This window comes from Silurus aristotelis, assembly GCF_946808225.1.
Source record: "Silurus aristotelis genome assembly, chromosome: 13".
Taxonomy (NCBI): domain Eukaryota; kingdom Metazoa; phylum Chordata; class Actinopteri; order Siluriformes; family Siluridae; genus Silurus; species Silurus aristotelis.
Window position 1 is genome coordinate 26,762,796 of NC_139586.1, and position 18,226 is coordinate 26,781,021.

At 40.3% G+C, this 18,226-nt stretch overlaps 1 protein-coding gene across 4 annotated transcripts; it reads right to left on the reverse strand.

The window, feature by feature from the left end:
- Positions 1–480: 480 nt before the first annotated feature.
- Positions 481–16,902, reverse strand: cherp (calcium homeostasis endoplasmic reticulum protein). Of its 4 annotated transcripts, none has more exons than XM_083559092.1 (19): positions 16,301–16,519; positions 13,308–13,481; positions 13,085–13,120; positions 12,317–12,480; positions 8,026–8,163; positions 7,742–7,893; positions 7,470–7,581; positions 7,107–7,196; positions 5,475–5,694; positions 5,201–5,352; positions 4,574–5,015; positions 4,244–4,482; positions 4,023–4,156; positions 3,078–3,164; positions 2,761–2,904; positions 2,503–2,619; positions 2,323–2,417; positions 1,961–2,146; positions 481–741 (listed from the first exon to the last, which is right to left on the reverse strand). In XM_083559092.1, exons 1-19 carry the CDS (start codon positions 16,323–16,325, stop codon positions 704–706), a joined length of 2,745 nt encoding a protein of 914 aa, XP_083415218.1. In that variant the 5' UTR covers positions 16,326–16,519; the 3' UTR covers positions 481–703. The 4 variants fall into 4 exon arrangements, with proteins under 4 accessions (XP_083415218.1, XP_083415217.1, XP_083415219.1 ...); XM_083559091.1 differs by having other exon boundaries at positions 5,201–5,355; XM_083559093.1 differs by lacking the exon at positions 13,085–13,120 and having other exon boundaries at positions 5,201–5,355; positions 16,301–16,902.
- Between the last annotated feature and the right edge of the window lie 1,324 nt (positions 16,903–18,226).

Below are 18,226 nucleotides of genomic sequence, written 5' to 3' on the forward strand. Positions count from 1 at the left end.
AATGCAATTCCGCGATAAACCGGGGCGAGAGATTCAAACCGCGGTAAAGCGGGGGATTACTCGATTACTGTATGGATGGCGAATACAGACTACTGCCACCTGCTGGTATATGCATAGCTGCTTGCTGATGCACCTGCCTATTAATCAGCCTAATTTGCAGCACAATAGACCAAGGTCAATAAAGTAAAAAAAAAATAAAATAAATAAAAAAAAAAAAAAAAAGCCACATATGGCTGGAAAAGTCAGGTGTCCCAGTACTTTTAGGTTTATAGGAATATCTTTATGATGCGATTGTCCTTATTAGAGCTGAACCAAATCACAGGTGGTTACAACCATTATATCCCATATTTCACGTATAACGTACATTTTGCACACAACGTTTCTTAAAATATTTGTAAGTAAATGTAACTATTTGGCTCCAAGTTATTAGAAATGAAACCGTTGTAGTCGCCATTAACAGACAAACCAGTCACTGTGGCATGATTTAAAACCTGTTTATTTCCTTGTGCTGGGTATTAAATCTAAGCTAAATTTTACAGACTGCAATGATACTGCTTTTCAAACTACATCACATTTTGATATTTTACAATGAAAACAATTCCACTTGCAATCGGTTTTCAAAAAAAGGGGGCAACGTTGATGAAAGGGTTTTTTGTTTTGTTTTTTTCTATAGGTTAAAAAAAAAATTCAGAATTCTGGAGAATCATTCTGTAGGTGGGGTTTCCTGCGTGTCTCGGGTCACTGGGGAGGGGGGGGGGGGGGGGGAGAAAAAAAAAAGAGAGTAAAGACAGCTTATAGGAAGACATTTCTATTCAATAACTATTCAAAAAGTGTTTAAAGTAATATGAAGCACAGGATTATTATAAAAGAAACATAACACCATTTCTCGCTTGTTTTTCATGTATGCGACGTGTGTCCATGTTCTTTGGGACTCCATGTAGTAACACCCCATTACTTCACATTGGTACAAAAAAACCCACAGAACTGGGATGTCTTGGTACTTCACTCACTGAGGAAAATATGGTTCTAGTTCTGGTGTCCTCCTGTCTTCTATTACGAGCAGAATTTGAATCATCAGTAAATGTGATCCTATAAAAATGTGGGTGAACTATAAAAGCTGTCCTCAGGTTAAGTTGACCTCACCCGAATTGTCGTCAGGACACTACCAGGTGCTCTACATGGTTAACGTCTTTATTTAAGGCCTTTAGGCAACAGTTTCACTTTTGGGTTCTGGAAATAACCCTGAAATTAAAATGTGAAACAAACTGTGTTTTTCGGTTTCTGATTCTTTGCTGTCAATCATACGGGAACCGAAGTATCATGAATTCCACCTGACTTTTGCAAGAAATATACTAGGGATGTGCATCTCTGTAACTGAGGCCGATGCGATTCGCATCTTGATGCATAGCCTACGATACATTAAAGATACACGTGGTGCAATACGATGCAATTTTTTTTGTTTATACAGACAGCGAATCATTAATTTACTTAAATGCCTTCTGGATTCTAAAACATGGCCCTCTCACTAACATGCCTTTGTATTGCAAAAAAAGATTTAAAAAATCCAGACGTTCTTTTTCTTTTCTGCCCCGTGGAAGATGCAGCTCTAACTCTGCCATGTTAATCTGTATTCTATGTGACTCTCAGGACACGCCTCGGTCTCCGTAGATACGTCATGTTCAAGTAGCAGCAGCAGTGCTGGGAGAACGCGCTCGAGAAACAGTTTAACAATGAGAAATCTACTACTACTTATCTACTAATAATTATATATAAATAATTTGGGGTTTTTTTTGGTTTTTTTACCAAATATGTTAAAAACATTGCATCACGATACACATGCCAACTTGTATCCGATGTACACCAAAAATTTGCATCTGAGAAGATGAACAGATCAATAATTCCTGACATTTGATTCCGTCTGTGTGTAACTGTGTACTGAGTGTAAAAAGTGTGTTGCTACCTTTCTCTCTGGCTTTCATCCGTGCAACAAAGTTGTAGCTTTTGTTCCTTCTGTAGTTGACATACGGGTCATCCAGGGAAATTCCAACACCTTTGTACTGATCCCACTTATCGCGCACGTCTCCTCCTTTAATAGGATCCTGAATACCCTGCTCTTTCACCCCGAGGCCTCCGGAGCCGCTCCAACCTGCATGCAGAAACAGACTTCAGACGGTCTGATGCTGAATTTTTTCGCAGTTTATGCCAAACACGCGGTTTATGGAATGCTGTACGTGTTAAAAACCGCAAAGCTCCACGTTAACGAGCAACGAGTGCATGAGATGTTCCACGGAAAGTCAGGAGACGAATCACTGAAACACTCACCCATTTTCATGAGCATCTGATGGCCCTTGTTCTCCTCACCCAGCCTATAATCTATCGGTGGAGCTGGAGGTGCAGAGCCTAAGCCAGAAGTGGACCTGAACACACACATACATACATATATTCAATTGTAGGCTCTCTGCACTGTATCTGTATGTAAGAGTGGTTGCTGTGGACACTAACGGTGGTGTGGGGCTGCGGGACTTTGCAGCTTGTCGTCGTCGGTCAGGTGATCGCGATTTAGATCGTGATCTGGAGCGAGAGCGGCTTCCGGATCGCGACCTGGAGTGGCTCCTGCTTCTATAAAAAGTAAATACACACAGGAACACTTTTAATTTTGAGTATAGAAACGATATGAATGTGTGTTTATGCGCATCAGCGGAACTAAATACGGCGGCAATACCGATGTTTGTGGTGAAAAACGTAACGCGGAGGAATTACCTGGATCGAGATCTGGAGTAGGAGCGTGATCGGGACCGGGATCTGGAAGACCTGGAGCGTGACGATTTGGAGGAGCGCGAGCTGGAGTGTGATGACGATCTACCTCGACTACGCGAGCGGCTCCGTGAGCGACTGCCTCGTGTGCTGAGGAATCACACACACACACACGCATGGGTAATATACATAATTATGAAAAAAAATTTTTTTACCAGCCTATACAGACCCAACTCATCAGCTCTAACAGTGTACAATAATGGGGGGGGAAAAGGTTCAGCAAAGAATTCACAGAAGCACCAATGGCACAATGCAACACTCACCTGTTGCGTTTTTCTTGCTCCTTTTTCCTCCTCGCTCTCATCTTGGCTCTGAAGAACTCGTACAGGCCGTTCTGCTCCCAGCCCTCACTGGAAAAGACAAACAGCAAGAGTTTTACTGTATTGAAACAGCATAAAATTCCCGTGTTGCCAGGTTTAGATCCTGACAGATATCAGGAGACAAGCAATTATACTTCTATAAGGATGTTTTATTTTTGCTCATCACAAACAGGGTTCCCACGTTTCTTGAAAGTATTTCAGATCCATGGATTCGAAGTCTGGAAAGTACTATAGGAATTATACAGTATCTCACAAAAGTGAGTACGCCCCTCATTTCAGCAACAATTTTATTATATCTTCTCACAGGGGACAATTTTTTCAGAGTTATTTTCAGAGGACAGTAAATCTGTACTGCTACACAAGCTGCACATTGACTACTCTGAAATATATCCAAGTTTTGTTTCTATAGTATTGAGAAGATACTAAAGCGTTTGCTGAAATGCGACGGGGGTGTACTCACTTTTTGGAGATACTTAAGGTCCTTGAAAGTGCTTGAGTTTGAATTGAAATAAGTTTTGTTTAGTCAAATGGTTATTTAATCTCGCCAGTATTACATTCTGGATACAATGCAATGCTCGCCAGATAGCTAAACTTATAGTGAAAATTATAACATGCGCTTTGAACACGACCGCGTGAACGTCAAAACGTCTAAATGTATAAAACCTACACTTTAAAATCGTTATTAGTGATTTTTTTATGTTAAGTGAAATGTTCAGAAATGAAAGAGGTCTTTTATGATGCTATATATTGCTGGGGTGCATATATGCATTTGATGCTTGGTGCTTGATATAAAAAAAAAAAAAAAAAAATCAAATGGTGCTTTAATAAGTCTTTTTTATTTTAATTTTTTTAAATGTGAGAGAAAGCATTGGGATAAACAGAAGTGACCTGTTCCTGGGTCTGTCATGAGAAGGTGGACTGTAAAAGGCCTCCACAGCAGCCAGCAGACGTTCACTAGGGGGCATGGGAGGAGGCAATCGGATGTCTTTGGGATCCAGAGCCTTGTAGTCATGATCTTCCAGCTGGGTTGGAAAAGAAAAATAGCATTGTCGATTTAATGCGAGAGAAGACAAACAAAATGAGACGTTAGCTCAGATCTGTATGCTTACTTTCACGAGAGGGGCCATGAGACCTGCGGGTAGGTCAAAGTAGGGAACATTGGGCACCAGACTGGGGTCATCCGGGGTCACATGTGACGGATTCTGCCGTCTTATGGGGTGTGACTGGCCGTTAAAGCCGTGTGGTGGAGGCCCGAAGTCTGGGTGCTGGTTACTACCCCATGGAGGATGTTCACCCATTCCTGGGGGAGGAATCCTCTGGTTTGGGTGGTGGTGTGGTGGACCCATTTCTTTAAAAAAGCAACACGCAAGCATTATAGTTGTTGTTTAATCATTTAAATATATTTATTTAGATATTATATATTGGGTGAAACAGCTCACCACCAGAGAAGTCCCCTTGCGGATATTCGAACCGATGTGGCGGGAACGGCGGCCGTTCAAAGTGATGCCGGGGCGGGAAGTCATCCTGCATGAAGCGCGGTGGGAAACGGTTGAAGTTGTGTGGCGGAGGTGGCTGGTTGAACGGAGGCGGTTGCTGATGTGGGGGGAAGGGTCCCCGGAAGTGTGGAGGTCGCTGCATGCGGAAAGGCGGCTCTCTCTGGCTCCACGGTGGCTGATCGGGCTGATTGTTCCACGGTGGCTGTTCAAACTGTCCGCTCCATGAGGGCGGAGGCTCGTTCTGGCTACTCCATGGAGGTCCTCCGGGACCTCCGGGGCCACCATCTCGAGGGCTGCTCCAGTTGGGCTCTCTCTCATTCCACATCCCCTCATGGCTGTTCCAGGGTGGGCAAGGTGGTGGAGCTTGGGTGGGGTCAAACGGCGGCTGTGAAAAAGAACGGGGCAGTTAGAAGTGTGCATGGAAGCTGGCGGTGAAGCGATAAACTAAATCAGGGACAGTGATGTTCATTAACTGGTCTAAATTGGTTTATATTTCAGCCAAAAACAGCATTCAGTTCCTCTATAGATGGCTAAATCACTTTGCTAAAGAAAAAAAAAAAAAACACTCACAGGTTGCTGAGGGTTCCAAGAAGGCATTCCATGCTGGGGATCGAACCAGCCAGGTTTCGAAGAGGAAATATCAGAGGATGCAGAAGGGTTGGAGTCTGTCTGAGGACCATCATAATCACCCGGAGGTGGGCATGCCATTGGAGGTTTCACATCTACTGATAAAATCAAGTAGTAGGTGTAATACACTAACTTGAGGAGGCATTAAAAGTTCAATACGAATTCAATCAAATTGCTATTAAAATTTTGACCATGGTTACCCAATAAATTTACCCACCAGGCTGAGCAGTCATAGAAGTCTGGCTTCCTCCTTTATTCTCCGACTCCGATGGTGCCAACTGCCCTACGGCAGCTGCTGCGGCTGCCACGGCGACGCTCTGCTGCTGCTTCAAGTTAGCCACAAACTCCTCGTGCTGAGACTTCAGCGTCTGGATCTGCTGCTGAAAGGCCAACTGCACCGGCTGCACTACGGCAGCATACTCCGTTATTAGAGACGCCTACAGACACAAGGGATTCGGCTTTTATTAACAAAAAAATGGCTGACACCTAATAGAACATGATGGAATAAAACACATAAGTGATTACAGCTTGGTGATATTAAAGAGGTGACTGTCCCAATATGTCTCTATATTCCATGACTCCATCTAAAGGAAAAATATACCGTAATTTCCGGACTATTAAGTGCACACAAATATAAGCCGCACCCACTGAATTTGACAAAGATTTGTATTTTGAACATAAATACGCCGCACCTGTCTATAAGCCACAGGTGTCTACACTAAAAAAATAATGAACTTTACACAGGCTTTAATAAAAGACAGTGTCTGTTACAAGGCTTGTATCTAAACAGTAGCCTACCAAGAAAGTCATTGTTTACTGTCTTCCTCCTTCCTTTCACAACTATTTCTCTCAGAAGTTTTTCTTTTGGCATCGCAGTGCGTTTAAAAATCACCATTGGTGAATCTTTTCTCCCGATGCCGTGCAGCTCAGAACACAGGTGAAGTGTGTTTTCATGCCCGGTTGTTTTCAGCGTGACGAATGATTCACATTTCCTGTAGACAGTCCGAGTGAGCAGCAGGTTAAACGTCAGAGGAACATCATCCATATTTATGATGTGGTGGGGTCCGATTCAGTGGGAGCGCATCGGATTTAATATAAAGAATTTCATTGGTTGATGAACCAGTTCGGCAATTTCATTGGTCTAATGTTATGGGGTTCATTTTTTTGGCGGCTTGAAGTTTGTGAAACCGGGAAAAACCCAGGAAAAATCCATAAATTAGCCGCTTCGTTGTTTAAGGCGCGAGGTTCAAAGAGTGGGAAAAAAGTAGCGGCTTATAGTCCGGAAAACAAGGTACATCCTTTATAATTTTTTTTTTAAAGGACACAAATTTCACAGTAACAGCAGACACGTGGTCACTTTTTTTCTTTTATGAAAGGCGGAGCCGGAGGAATTAATGGGTAAAACCGGGCATAAAACTTTGGACGAGATCCTACAGTCTGACAATGGGATCATGTTACTACAGTATGAATAAAATCGCATTGTGCAGCCGGCATAAGGATTACGAACCTGTCCCTAATTTGTATTATTGAGTGTGTGCTTTTTTGCTGGTGTCAAAGGAAAGCTGAGAGAAAGACAGGAAAAGTGGCAAATAAAAGTCACTCAAGTGAAAACTTATTTCACCCATTTGTTCTTTCCTGAGCCAACAAGTACACCACAGTCTATAACTTAAATTGGCATTAAAACCATAACCCACACAACCAGCGCCATTTTGTTTTTGTTTTAAAAAAGAACAAAAAAATAGCCCTGCCCTTTTACATTATTTCCCAATTTCTGATGCAAAAAATGCGTTTTTGAAGAAACATCAAGACATTTTGACAGCTGGTGTTTCTGTAAGTGAGTGTACAGTACCTGATACTGTCCCAAGCCCAGAGCCGGACTCTGGAGCTGCTGAATGGTGACATCGTCAAAGTAACCGTTCTTCTCCCAGAGCTGGAGCAACTGAGAACGACAAAACCAGAACATATGAACACACGCGTATGTGTGCGTGCCCTTTGGAGTAATGAAAATTTAAATCATTTCATGGTCAGATGATCTTTTAGAAAAAAATACTGATCTAAAAGGTCCACCAGTGTTTCATATCTCACAAAACATGCAGGAGATAGATGAAGTTACACGTTTTTGCATTTAATCAAAGCGTTTACGAAATAATATTGGGAGGAAAAGGAAAAAGTGTTGATGCATTGAAGAGAGAATGTGAAATGCGTATCTTACCCGGGTGATTTTTTGCTGTTTGTCTTCCTCAACTGCTAGGAAGCTGGTGCAGTAAATGGGCACCACAACCTTCTGCAGCGCAGCCAAAAGATCTCTCTGGTTCTTCCTCTGACTGCAATGCCACAACACAACAAGTTAACGTGTAATCAACACACCAGACACACTGCGGAGCCTGTGAGAGAGTACACTAAGAGATATAACGTGACCGACATGAATTTACTGTTAAATATCATCATTCCTACGTGATGCAGTTCTAACAGTTTTGCACCTACCAGTGATGCAGGACATCATTTATGAGATAGATGAGGTGCAGGCGGAGCTCGAAGTGCGCCGTCTCTGCTGTGATGCGATTGCGGAGGTGGGAAGTCATCAGTTCACATTGTTGTGGGGACTTGGCGTTGTTAAACATCCAATTCTTTCCAGCCTGGACATGATGATAGTTATGCAAAACTAAGTTCCGGTCCACTCTGTTAAATGGCTGAGCGGCATTCCAAGAGTGCTTTTATGTACGATTCACGGATAATGATTAGAATTATAAAGCTCATATTGCACGTACAGAAATGGCATCCTTGGTGCATGTGTCGATGATCGGCTGAAGCAGGCTGTCAAACTCGGCCATATCCTGCTGCGTTTCCACCAACAGTTTCTGCATCTGCTGCTCCATGGCGAGCACGACAGCTGCGTTTACCTGCTCCTGGAGGAACATAAAAATTAGAACCTGTTAGGACCACAGCAGCATATCCCTGTGCAATACACCTCTGTGTAGAGCATTGCCCTTTCCAGAAATTCAGGAACACATTTAAGATCATGGAGATTAAATGTATAAATCAAGCCAAATACCTATGAATGCAGGTAAATTAGTATAAAAGTATATGCAGGATCATATACCGTATTTTCCAGACTATAAGCCGCTACTTTTTTCCTACGCTTTAAACCCCACGGCTTAAACAGCCTAGCGGCTAATATATGGATTTTTCCTGGGTTTTTCCCGGTTTCACAAGCTTTAAGCCAAAACATTAGACCAATGAAATTGCTGAACGGGTTCAGGTGAACCAATGAAACTCTTTATATGAAATCAGATGCGCTCCCACTGAATCGGGCCGCACCACATCATAAATATGGATGATGTTCCTCTGACGTTTAACCTGCCGCTCACTCGGACTGTCAACAGGAAATGCGAATCATTCGTCACGCTGAAAACAACCGGGCATATAAAAAAAAAAAACAACACACTTCACCTGTGTTCTGAGCTGCACGGCATCGGGAGAAAAGATTCACCGATGGTGATTTTTAAACGTACGGCGATGCCAAAAGATAAACTCCAGAGAGAAATAGTTGTGAAAGGAAGGAGGAAGACAGTGAACAATGACTTTCTTGGTAGGCTACTGTTTAGATACAAGCCGTGTCACAGACACTGTCTTTCATTAAAGCCTGTGTAAAGTTCATTATTTTCAGTGTAGACACCTGTGGCTTATAGACAGGTGCGGCGTATTTATCATCAAAATACAAATCTTTGTCAAATGTCAAATTGTCAAATGCGGCTTATATTTGGGTGCGCTTAATAGTCCGGAAATTATGGTATAAATATATATATACATACACAGTGGTACCCCGCTTATCAACCTTAATCCGTTCCTTAAAACCGGTCGAAATGCGAAAAGGTCGAAGAGCGAATGTAATTATCCCATAAAAAATAATGGAAAACCAATTAATCCGTTCCCGACCTCCACCGATACCCATTTATTAACAATTTTTCGGTGCGAAAAAGCCAGTCGATAAGCGGGGTACCACTGTAATATATATATATATATATATATATATATATACACAGACACACACACACACAGACACACACACAGACACACACACAGACACACACAGACACACACACAGACACACACAGACACACACAGACACACACACACACAGTACAGACCAAAAGTTTGGACACACCTTCTCATTCAAAGAGTTTTCTTTAATTTCATGACTATAAAAATTGTAGATTCACACTGAAGGCATCAAAACTATGAATTAACACATGTGGAATTATATATGGAATTATATACATAACAAAAAAGTGTGAAACAACTGAAAATATGTCATATTCTCGGTTCTTCAAAGTAGCCACCTTTTGCTTTGATTACTGCTTTGCACACTCTTGATGAGCTTCAAGAGGTAGTCACCTGAAATGGTTTTCACTTCACAGGTGTGCCCTGTCAGGTTTAATAAGTGTGATTTCTTGCCTTATAAATGGGGTTGGGACCATCAGTTGTGTTGTGCAGAAGTCAGGTGGATACACAGCTGATAGTCCTACTGAATAGACTGTTAGAATTTGTATTATAGCAAGAAAAAAGCAGCTAAGTACAGAAAAACGAGTGGCCATCATTACTTTTAGAAATGAAGGTCAGTCAGTCCGAAAAATTGGGAAAACTTTTAAAGTGTCCCCAAGTGCAGTCACAAAAACCATCAAGCGCTACAAAGAAACTCGTTCACATGCGGACCGCCCCAGGAAAGGAAGACCAAGAGTCACCTCTGCTGCGGAGGATAAGTTCATCCGAGTCACCAGCCTCAGAAATCGCAGGTTAACAGCAGCTCAGATTAGAGACCAGGTCAATGGCACACAGAGTTCTAGCAGCAGACACATCTCTACAACAACTGTTAAGAGGAGACTGTGTGAATCAGGCCTTCATGGTAGAATATCTGCTAGGAAACCACTGCTAAGAAAGGCAACAAGCAGAAGAGACTTGTTTGGGCTAAAGAACACAAGGAATGGACATTAGACCAGTGGAAATCTGTGCTTTGGTCTGATGTCCAAATTTGAGATCTTTGGTTCCAACCACTGTGTCTTTGTGCGACGCAGAAAAGGTGAACGGATGGACTCTACATGCCTGGTTCCCACCGTGAAGCATGGAGGAGGAGGTGTGATGGTGTGGGGGTGCTTTGCTGGTGACACTGTTGGGGATTTATTCAAAATTGAAGGCATACTGAACCAGCATGGCTACCACAGCATCTTGCAGCGGCATGCTATTCCATCCGGTTTGCGTTTAGATGGACCATCATTTATTTTTCAACAGGACAATGACCCCAAACACACCTCCAGGCTGTGTAAGGGCTATTTGACAAAGAAGAAGAGTGATGGGGTGCTGCGCCAGATGACCTGGCCTCCACAGTCACCGGACCTGAACCCAATCGAGATGGTTTGGGGTGAGCTGGACCGCAGAGTGAAGGCAAAAGGGCCAACAAGTGCCAAGCATCTCTGGGAACTCCTTCAAGACTGTTGGAAGACCATTTCCTCTTGAAGCTCATCAAGAGAATGCCAAGAGTGTGCAAAGCAGTAATCAAAGCAAAAGGTGGCTACTTTGAAGAACCTAGAATATGACATTTTTCAGTTGTTTCACACTTTTTTGTTATGTATATAATATGTATCTGTACTATATATATATATATATATATGGGAAAACAAAAAGACCTACATTCAAAATGAAACAAAAAGCAACACTCTAAATAAAAACAGTTACATTTAAAATTATTTAGGCCAATCTTGTACTGTATAATGACAGCAGACTTTCTCAGCTGCTCCAGCAACAAACAACAAATAAAAATAAATATCAGATTTTTGCCAAAAATCTCCAGCCATCAACTATCAGTGAATAATCTGCAAAACCAATCAATCGGTGGACCTCTAGTAAGGAAGCGTGGCCTCTGTGCGTAGTTTCTATGCCCGACAGTCACAGGAAAGAAAATGTGGCCGCTATGCCCAAAAGTCACAAAAAAGAAAATGCAGCCTCTATGACAGTCAGGTGCAATCAGAAGACGAGGTCTTTGTGCATGCCCAATGCAAACAGGATAGTCTCTGTCCTGGTCAGTCATGGTAAGGAAGGCTGAGGTTCTGGGCCTCTCAGGCACAGAAAAGAAAGATGCGTATCTATACCTGCCATTCACAAGATTGAAGGTGGACCTTTGTGACTGCCATTTAAAGTAGAGGAACTGTGGCTTCTGTGCCTATTTTGGTGAAGACCATAAATCTAACAACAATGTTCTTTATATCTACTGTTTGTACAATATGAAGTCATAATGTATTACATCATAGTGGTAATTAATGTACTTTTTATAACAGGTTTATTGCTGAATCAAGACCACATCATGATGTACAGTGGTACCTCGACATAAGAGTTGAATTCGTTCCGTAACCTTGCTCGTATGTCAAATTGCTCGTATTTTAAAGCAAATTTCCCCATTGAAATTAATTGAAATGCCATTAATCCGTTCCAGCCCCCAAAATGCCACCCCAGTTGTTTTTGAATAAGAAAAACTCATTTATAAATGACAAATATTGTATAAAAACATAATAAAAGAGAATGTAAAAATATAATAAGGTTTTATTCAGTGTATTTTCGTTGGAGATGAGACAACTTGAGCTAATGAAAACGCCGGTGGGGGGTGTGTGTGTGTGTGTGAGAGAGTGTGCGGAAAGGAAGGGGGGGGTGTGTGTTTAGAGGCGATAAGCGGAGGCAGAGGGAAAACTCGTTTATTTACTATAACTCCTGCACACTACGTATCCCTTAACTTTTTACTTTTTCTTTTTCGCTTATCTTAATTTTCGTCAAAATCTTCACTTTCTGGCCTCGATTCGCCATCTAGCAGCGGCGTCTCGAGCTCGTACCTCAAGTTTTTGCTCGCGTATCAAAGCAAAAAAAAAAAAAACGCCCAAGTGACCGCTCGTATCTCAAAAAACTCGTATGTAAGGGCACTCGTATGTCGAGGTACCACTGTATATCACTTAATTCTTATGAATGCAAAAAGTAAAAAGATCACCTGTCATGATGTGAAAGACAAAGAAAAGTTACCTGTCGGAGAGTATGCAGGTGCTGCTCTTGCTGCTGCAGGTTCCACTGACTCTGCTGGATGAGCTCCTCCACTGCAGGAGTGCTGGGGGGTATCGGAGGAGGAGGAAGCAGCGTCATCGGCGGTGGAACATCAGGAACTTCTTTACCCGCTGGCTTACAAAGCACTGCGATTCGAAACATGCTCAACGATTATCATCAATTCCAAAAAATAAAATAAAAAAGACAAACAAATTTTTGATCACTGATTCTCTTCAAAAATATAAAAGGAAAACATCCAAAATTATGGACTGGGACACGCGCTGGAAAGAGGGAAGATGACTTTGTTGAATGTACATCGTCAAGCAAAGCCATTCAGTCAGGATCTTAACATGCATTCAGATTCAGACATGCTGCCTTGTTTTTCACCATGAAAAAAAATAATAGATTAAAATAATTGTATTGGGGATTTAAAAACAAAAAAATTAATAAATAAATAAACAACTTAGTTGTGGATAACACAGGGCTGTAAGTCATACGACTGAAAAGTAAATTAATCAAATTAATGGCGAGCGTTGAGCAAGTTTTCTGTCTGAAATTAAATAAATTCTGAAAGCAGGACAACGGATCGGCCCGTTCCATAACCTTGGACAAAACGTAAGACAAAATGTCTGAGAAAGCTCGATTCGATAAAAAGAAAGTATCAGAAGCATCAGGCACTGATGGTGCAAAGAAAAAAAAAAAGAAGAAAAAAAACACCAAATTGCTTCAAATCACCAATCTAATAAATACCTTCCATTTTATATTCATCATCATGAGTGGTTGGATCTATGAGGAAAGAATAGGGTCACACACGTGTACTTGAACAAAATGTATCACCAGAGCTACACAGCATCAAATGCACACACTTGGGTTCTCAGTAATCTATACACACTTTCATAAACGAGACCCCAGTATTCAACTGAACCTTACTACAGCGAAAAAAAAAGAGGAAGGAATGCTTAGGTATACGTACGCTGCTGCTGCTCGATTGCAAGCTTGTACTTGTAGTAGCCGAAATATTCCCCTCCGAAGAGGAAGGAGAATTTCAGATTATCCTTCTGTTTCTCCATGGTCATCTTTTCAAACTCGGGTCCATTGCGGGCCACAAACTGGGCCAGTTTGTCGATGACATTCCGAAGCTCTTGGTCTGAAAGGAAAACAAGAAATTAAATAATCAGGGACATTGTGTATATAAAAACGGTCACAAATACAGCCTAAGGTCACTGATATTTGTAAATTAACTACAGTTTTGGAAATCACGGATCACAATAGTCAGAACTGTCATATTTAATAGAGGTCAATCGATTCATCGGTTTTGATGATTAACCTGCACCGATAGTTGATTGGCAAAAAAATCCATAACGATAGTTTTTCCGGGTAGTGTCCTTCACTGGAGCAGCTGAGAAGCTCCGCCTTCATTACGAGAGCAGCCTCTAGAGGTGAATCACGGACGCCACGTGCTGCTAGCTTTAACATGCGAGACTGCGCGCTGTACAGAGAGCACTATTATACCCATTATTTATAATTTATTACTTAAACAAATATGAAATATTATATATTTTGCCTCATTTTTATGATTCAGTACTGTTTTGTACATTTTTGCAATAAAGTTCAGTGCTATTTTACATGGGGTGTAATATTTTATTTTTTACTTTTTTTTTTTTACGTACGATTCACCCTAGTTATCGGTAAAGTCCACCAAAATCAGTCGACCTCTAATATTTAATATTGTGCACCACATGTTACAGGTCACTCGAAATGAAATGAATCCAAACCCCCTTGCATTTTTTCGCACCATAACTTTACGAATTTGTTCATTGAAATTTTCTTTTGGAATCAATAGGATTTAACCTATGGGTTATACAAAGAGGTTCTATTTGGTTATCTCAACAGTGTCATTTTGTTCTCTAATCCATTCCAGAGGCAATAAAAGAAAGCTCTGTCGCCTCTTTCTTCAAACCAGGAACCTCTGCGTTCTTTGACAAATGTGTCATATTTGTCAGCGTTTTTTGGCCACCAGTTCAGTGTCGGTCTGCTCGGCGTCCATCTTCACCTGGACCAAGCCACACTGCCTAAATTTAGACCGTCTGGTCTTTTTTTTTTTTTTTTGTGGCACGGAAATTCTGCGGTTTTCGAAAAAATTTGTCCACACATTTAACCAATGATTTAACCAATTATACAAAGTAGGTGCTCAGTCGCTTCATAGACATTGTTCTGAGTGTGTTCTCGTGTGAATATTGTGCTTTTTGTCTGTTTTTATAGTGTGTTTGTTTTATTTTACTATACGTTTAGTTCGTGAAAAGCACAAACGTGGCATACGCACACGAGATCTTTGTCTGCGATGTGTCATGTCAAGTTTAACAGTAAGTATAATCATAAGGAACAAAAAGTTATTTAGTTTTCATAATGTATTACTTTGTATGTTTATACTTTGTTACATGTATATTTGTGTGTTAAATAATATATAAACAATCGCCTGAGGTCTGGGAACGGATTTATTGCGTTTACATTAATTCTTATGGGAAAATTAACATTATTAACAACGAGCATATGGGAACAAGAGCGGTTTTTATATAGTCAGATTAAATCTTAATTTACATTTATAGTTCACTTTATTCGTTTTTACATTACTTTACTCTTTACATTTTTCATCTTTATATTGCATTTCTTCCATGTTTACAAGTCTGACAGTCAAAAAATTAATGTGTATGTGACAAATAAAATTCGAATTTTAAAATGTAGCATTTGATCAAAGGAACAAAACGACTCAAAAAAGATTTTGACGAACGAGATTCGAGGAACAAGGTCGCTAAAACGATCCGATCTTACCATCACTATTGCGTTTGTTTATATTAAATTAAAAATAAATAAATATTGTACATGTAAACATTTAGTTCAAATGAAGTGCGAGCAGCACAAACAGCAAGCTCGTTTTTGGGTTTGATTCTTTTAGATTTTTTTCTCCATCCATCAAGTCTGTCTGGGAAACGAAGAGACAGAAGGATATGAAGCAGTCTACATCCACAGGAGATGTGTGGTTAGTTCTCAATGGAACAACCAACCTGCTGAATGCCTTCAAAAACTCTACCCAGAAGTGCAAGTGTTGAATTGATGCTGTTTTACAAGGAAACTGGTGGTCAAACCAAATACTGATTTGATTTATATTTACGTTTATTTACATTCCATTTTGCTTATTGTTACGATAAATATAAAAAGTTATAATATACTATATAATAAAATATAATATATATATATATATATATATATATATAATAAAAAGTCTATACATGAAGTCTATTCCTAGCCTCATTGTATTTCTATACAGAATACTAAATAAATAAAATAAATAAATTGATAAATAAATTAAGAAAAATATAAGAAAAAAAAAGCTCAAGCACCATTTTATTTATACAATAAACATTATACATAATACAAGTATTTTATTTCCAAATTAAATAAGTCAATTAGTCAATTAGTCAAATAATAATAATAATAATAATAATAATAATAATAATAATAATAATAGGGGACCCCTGGTCTACCTGTCACAGACACGTTATTCGGATTAATTTTCATATCTCAAGCTGTTCTTTTTTTAATTTTACAGGTATACTAATTATAATTGTATTTATTCGAATTAAAAAAAAAATCTGAATATAATCCGATTCTCGACAAACGCGCTCGTGCCTTTAACGTGACTCCCAATTCATTTGGCTAAGCTAATGCTAACCCGCGTATAAAAGCGTCCTGTTTATTCAAACGGCTTCTGTTTTGTCTGTGTATTTTTTACTGCTGTTATATTTATTATATTTTGTATGTAAAATAAATTCTGTGGGATGAAATAAACACGGAGTGAGAAGCCTTTATAACTAGCGCTGTTATTAGCATCCAGCGCGAGCTCCAGCTCGAGCTTTGCTAAGCGACCGACGCAGCTACCGGTGAGCTCCGTTTTTTTTTCTGTTTTACCTTCAGGAGGTGTAGAAATATCCATAGTATCCGGAGCCAGGCGGGATCCGGCCTCACTACAGCCCCGTAATAATTACTTATAAGAAATAAAACCGCGAGAACCGGTGAACAAAATTATTATGGTTTTTTTTGTTTTTTTTGCACAAATTGGACCCGAATCTACCGGAAGAAGAAACATCTGCTTCCTTCAGCGCTCACTCTTCTTCGTCGTCGATTCCAAGACCATTATGGCGCATATCGCCATCTAGCGGACAGAATGGGAAATTGGGGGGGGGTTGTACATCTTCTTTCGGCTTCTCCCACTAGGGGGCGCCACAGCGGATCATCCATTTGCCTCTTTCTATCCAACTACCTGCATGTCTTCTCTCACCACATCCATAAACCTCCTCCTTGGTCTTCCTCTTTTCCTCCATCCTCAGCATTCTCCTACTGATATACCCCATGTTCCTCCTCTGCACATGTCCAAACCATCTCAATCTCGCTTCCCTCACCTTGTCTCCAAAACGTCCTACATTCTAAATCCTGTCCATCCTCATCACTCCTACAAAAAAACCTTAACATCTTTAGCTCTGCTACCTCCAGCTCCACCTCCTGTCTTTTACTCAATGCCACTGTCTCCAAACCATACAACATCTCAGGTCTCACCACAGTCCCTTTCCACTTGGTCTCCTGAACACACAACATATCTACCTTTCTCCTTTCCATCATATCAGCTACCTCTCTCCCTCTCCCAGTCATAGTACCAACATTTAAATTACTAACCGAACCTCCACTCTCCTACACTTCTCCTTTCTCTGCTGTCTCTGTAGACGTCTTCCTCCTCACCTTTGCCTCCTTCGCACAACAGCAGCCCAATTTTCTTCTCTTCTCATCTCATCTCTCTTCATTTTCTCTTCTGTTTCCATTTTTTTTCTTCTATTTTCAAGTCTGCATAGTTTTCAAAGCCCATAGATTTACATTCTGCAGAGACTCCTTCATTATCATTCAGTCATTCATTCATTCATTCATTTATCTGTATTCTGTCTGTGATTTCTGTGAATTCAGAGTCTATCTCATGATGGAAGAAGAAAAATGGATTTTATAAAACAAATTATAAAACCACATGGTATTGTGTTTTTTTGACCACCAGCCTTCTGAGGGAGCCAATAATTATATAACCCGATACTCGACCTAGTAAATAAAGTAAGTTCATTTTAACTTAATGTCACTTCATGTGCTTTTTTGAACTCATTCAGTAGAACAGAGGCCTGAAAAAAACTTAAATACACACACACACACACACACACACACACACACACACACACACACACACACACACACACACACACACACACACACACACACACTGTCACTGCCTGACCTCCAATTATGTCATGCTCTATTGAAAAAACTCCTTCAATCAAACCCAATTAATTCCGCTGTGTTTTGCCCAATTATCCCGCCCGGACCCCTGAGGCTGGCCCACCGCTAGATTAATATATTACATCATTAATTAGTCGTTAGAGCTTTAATTGTTTTGAATGAACACAAGCTGGGATTTACGATTCACAAAGTAAACAACTCGTTTTGTTCATCTGTAAGCAGGATCTTCTGTTTCACTGCTCCATGATCAAATTTATACAGAATTTCTGGTGTAAAGATTATGAAGAAATAAATGAATTAATAGAGAAATATATTTAAGAACACAGTTTGAGTCTGGGTGGGATTTTTTTAAGCTTGAATAACTGTCAAAATAATCATCTAATTCCCTTTAATATTTTTAGAAGGTACCTGCTTCTCTTGAATGTGGGATTAAACAGGATAATAGCAGAAGACAAGAACCTGAGACTGATGTGGTGCTGTATAACAGAGAAAATGTTATCGGTAGGTCAAACACGATAAACAGACAGACAGAAATAAAAATAGAAAGATAGACAGAACACAGTT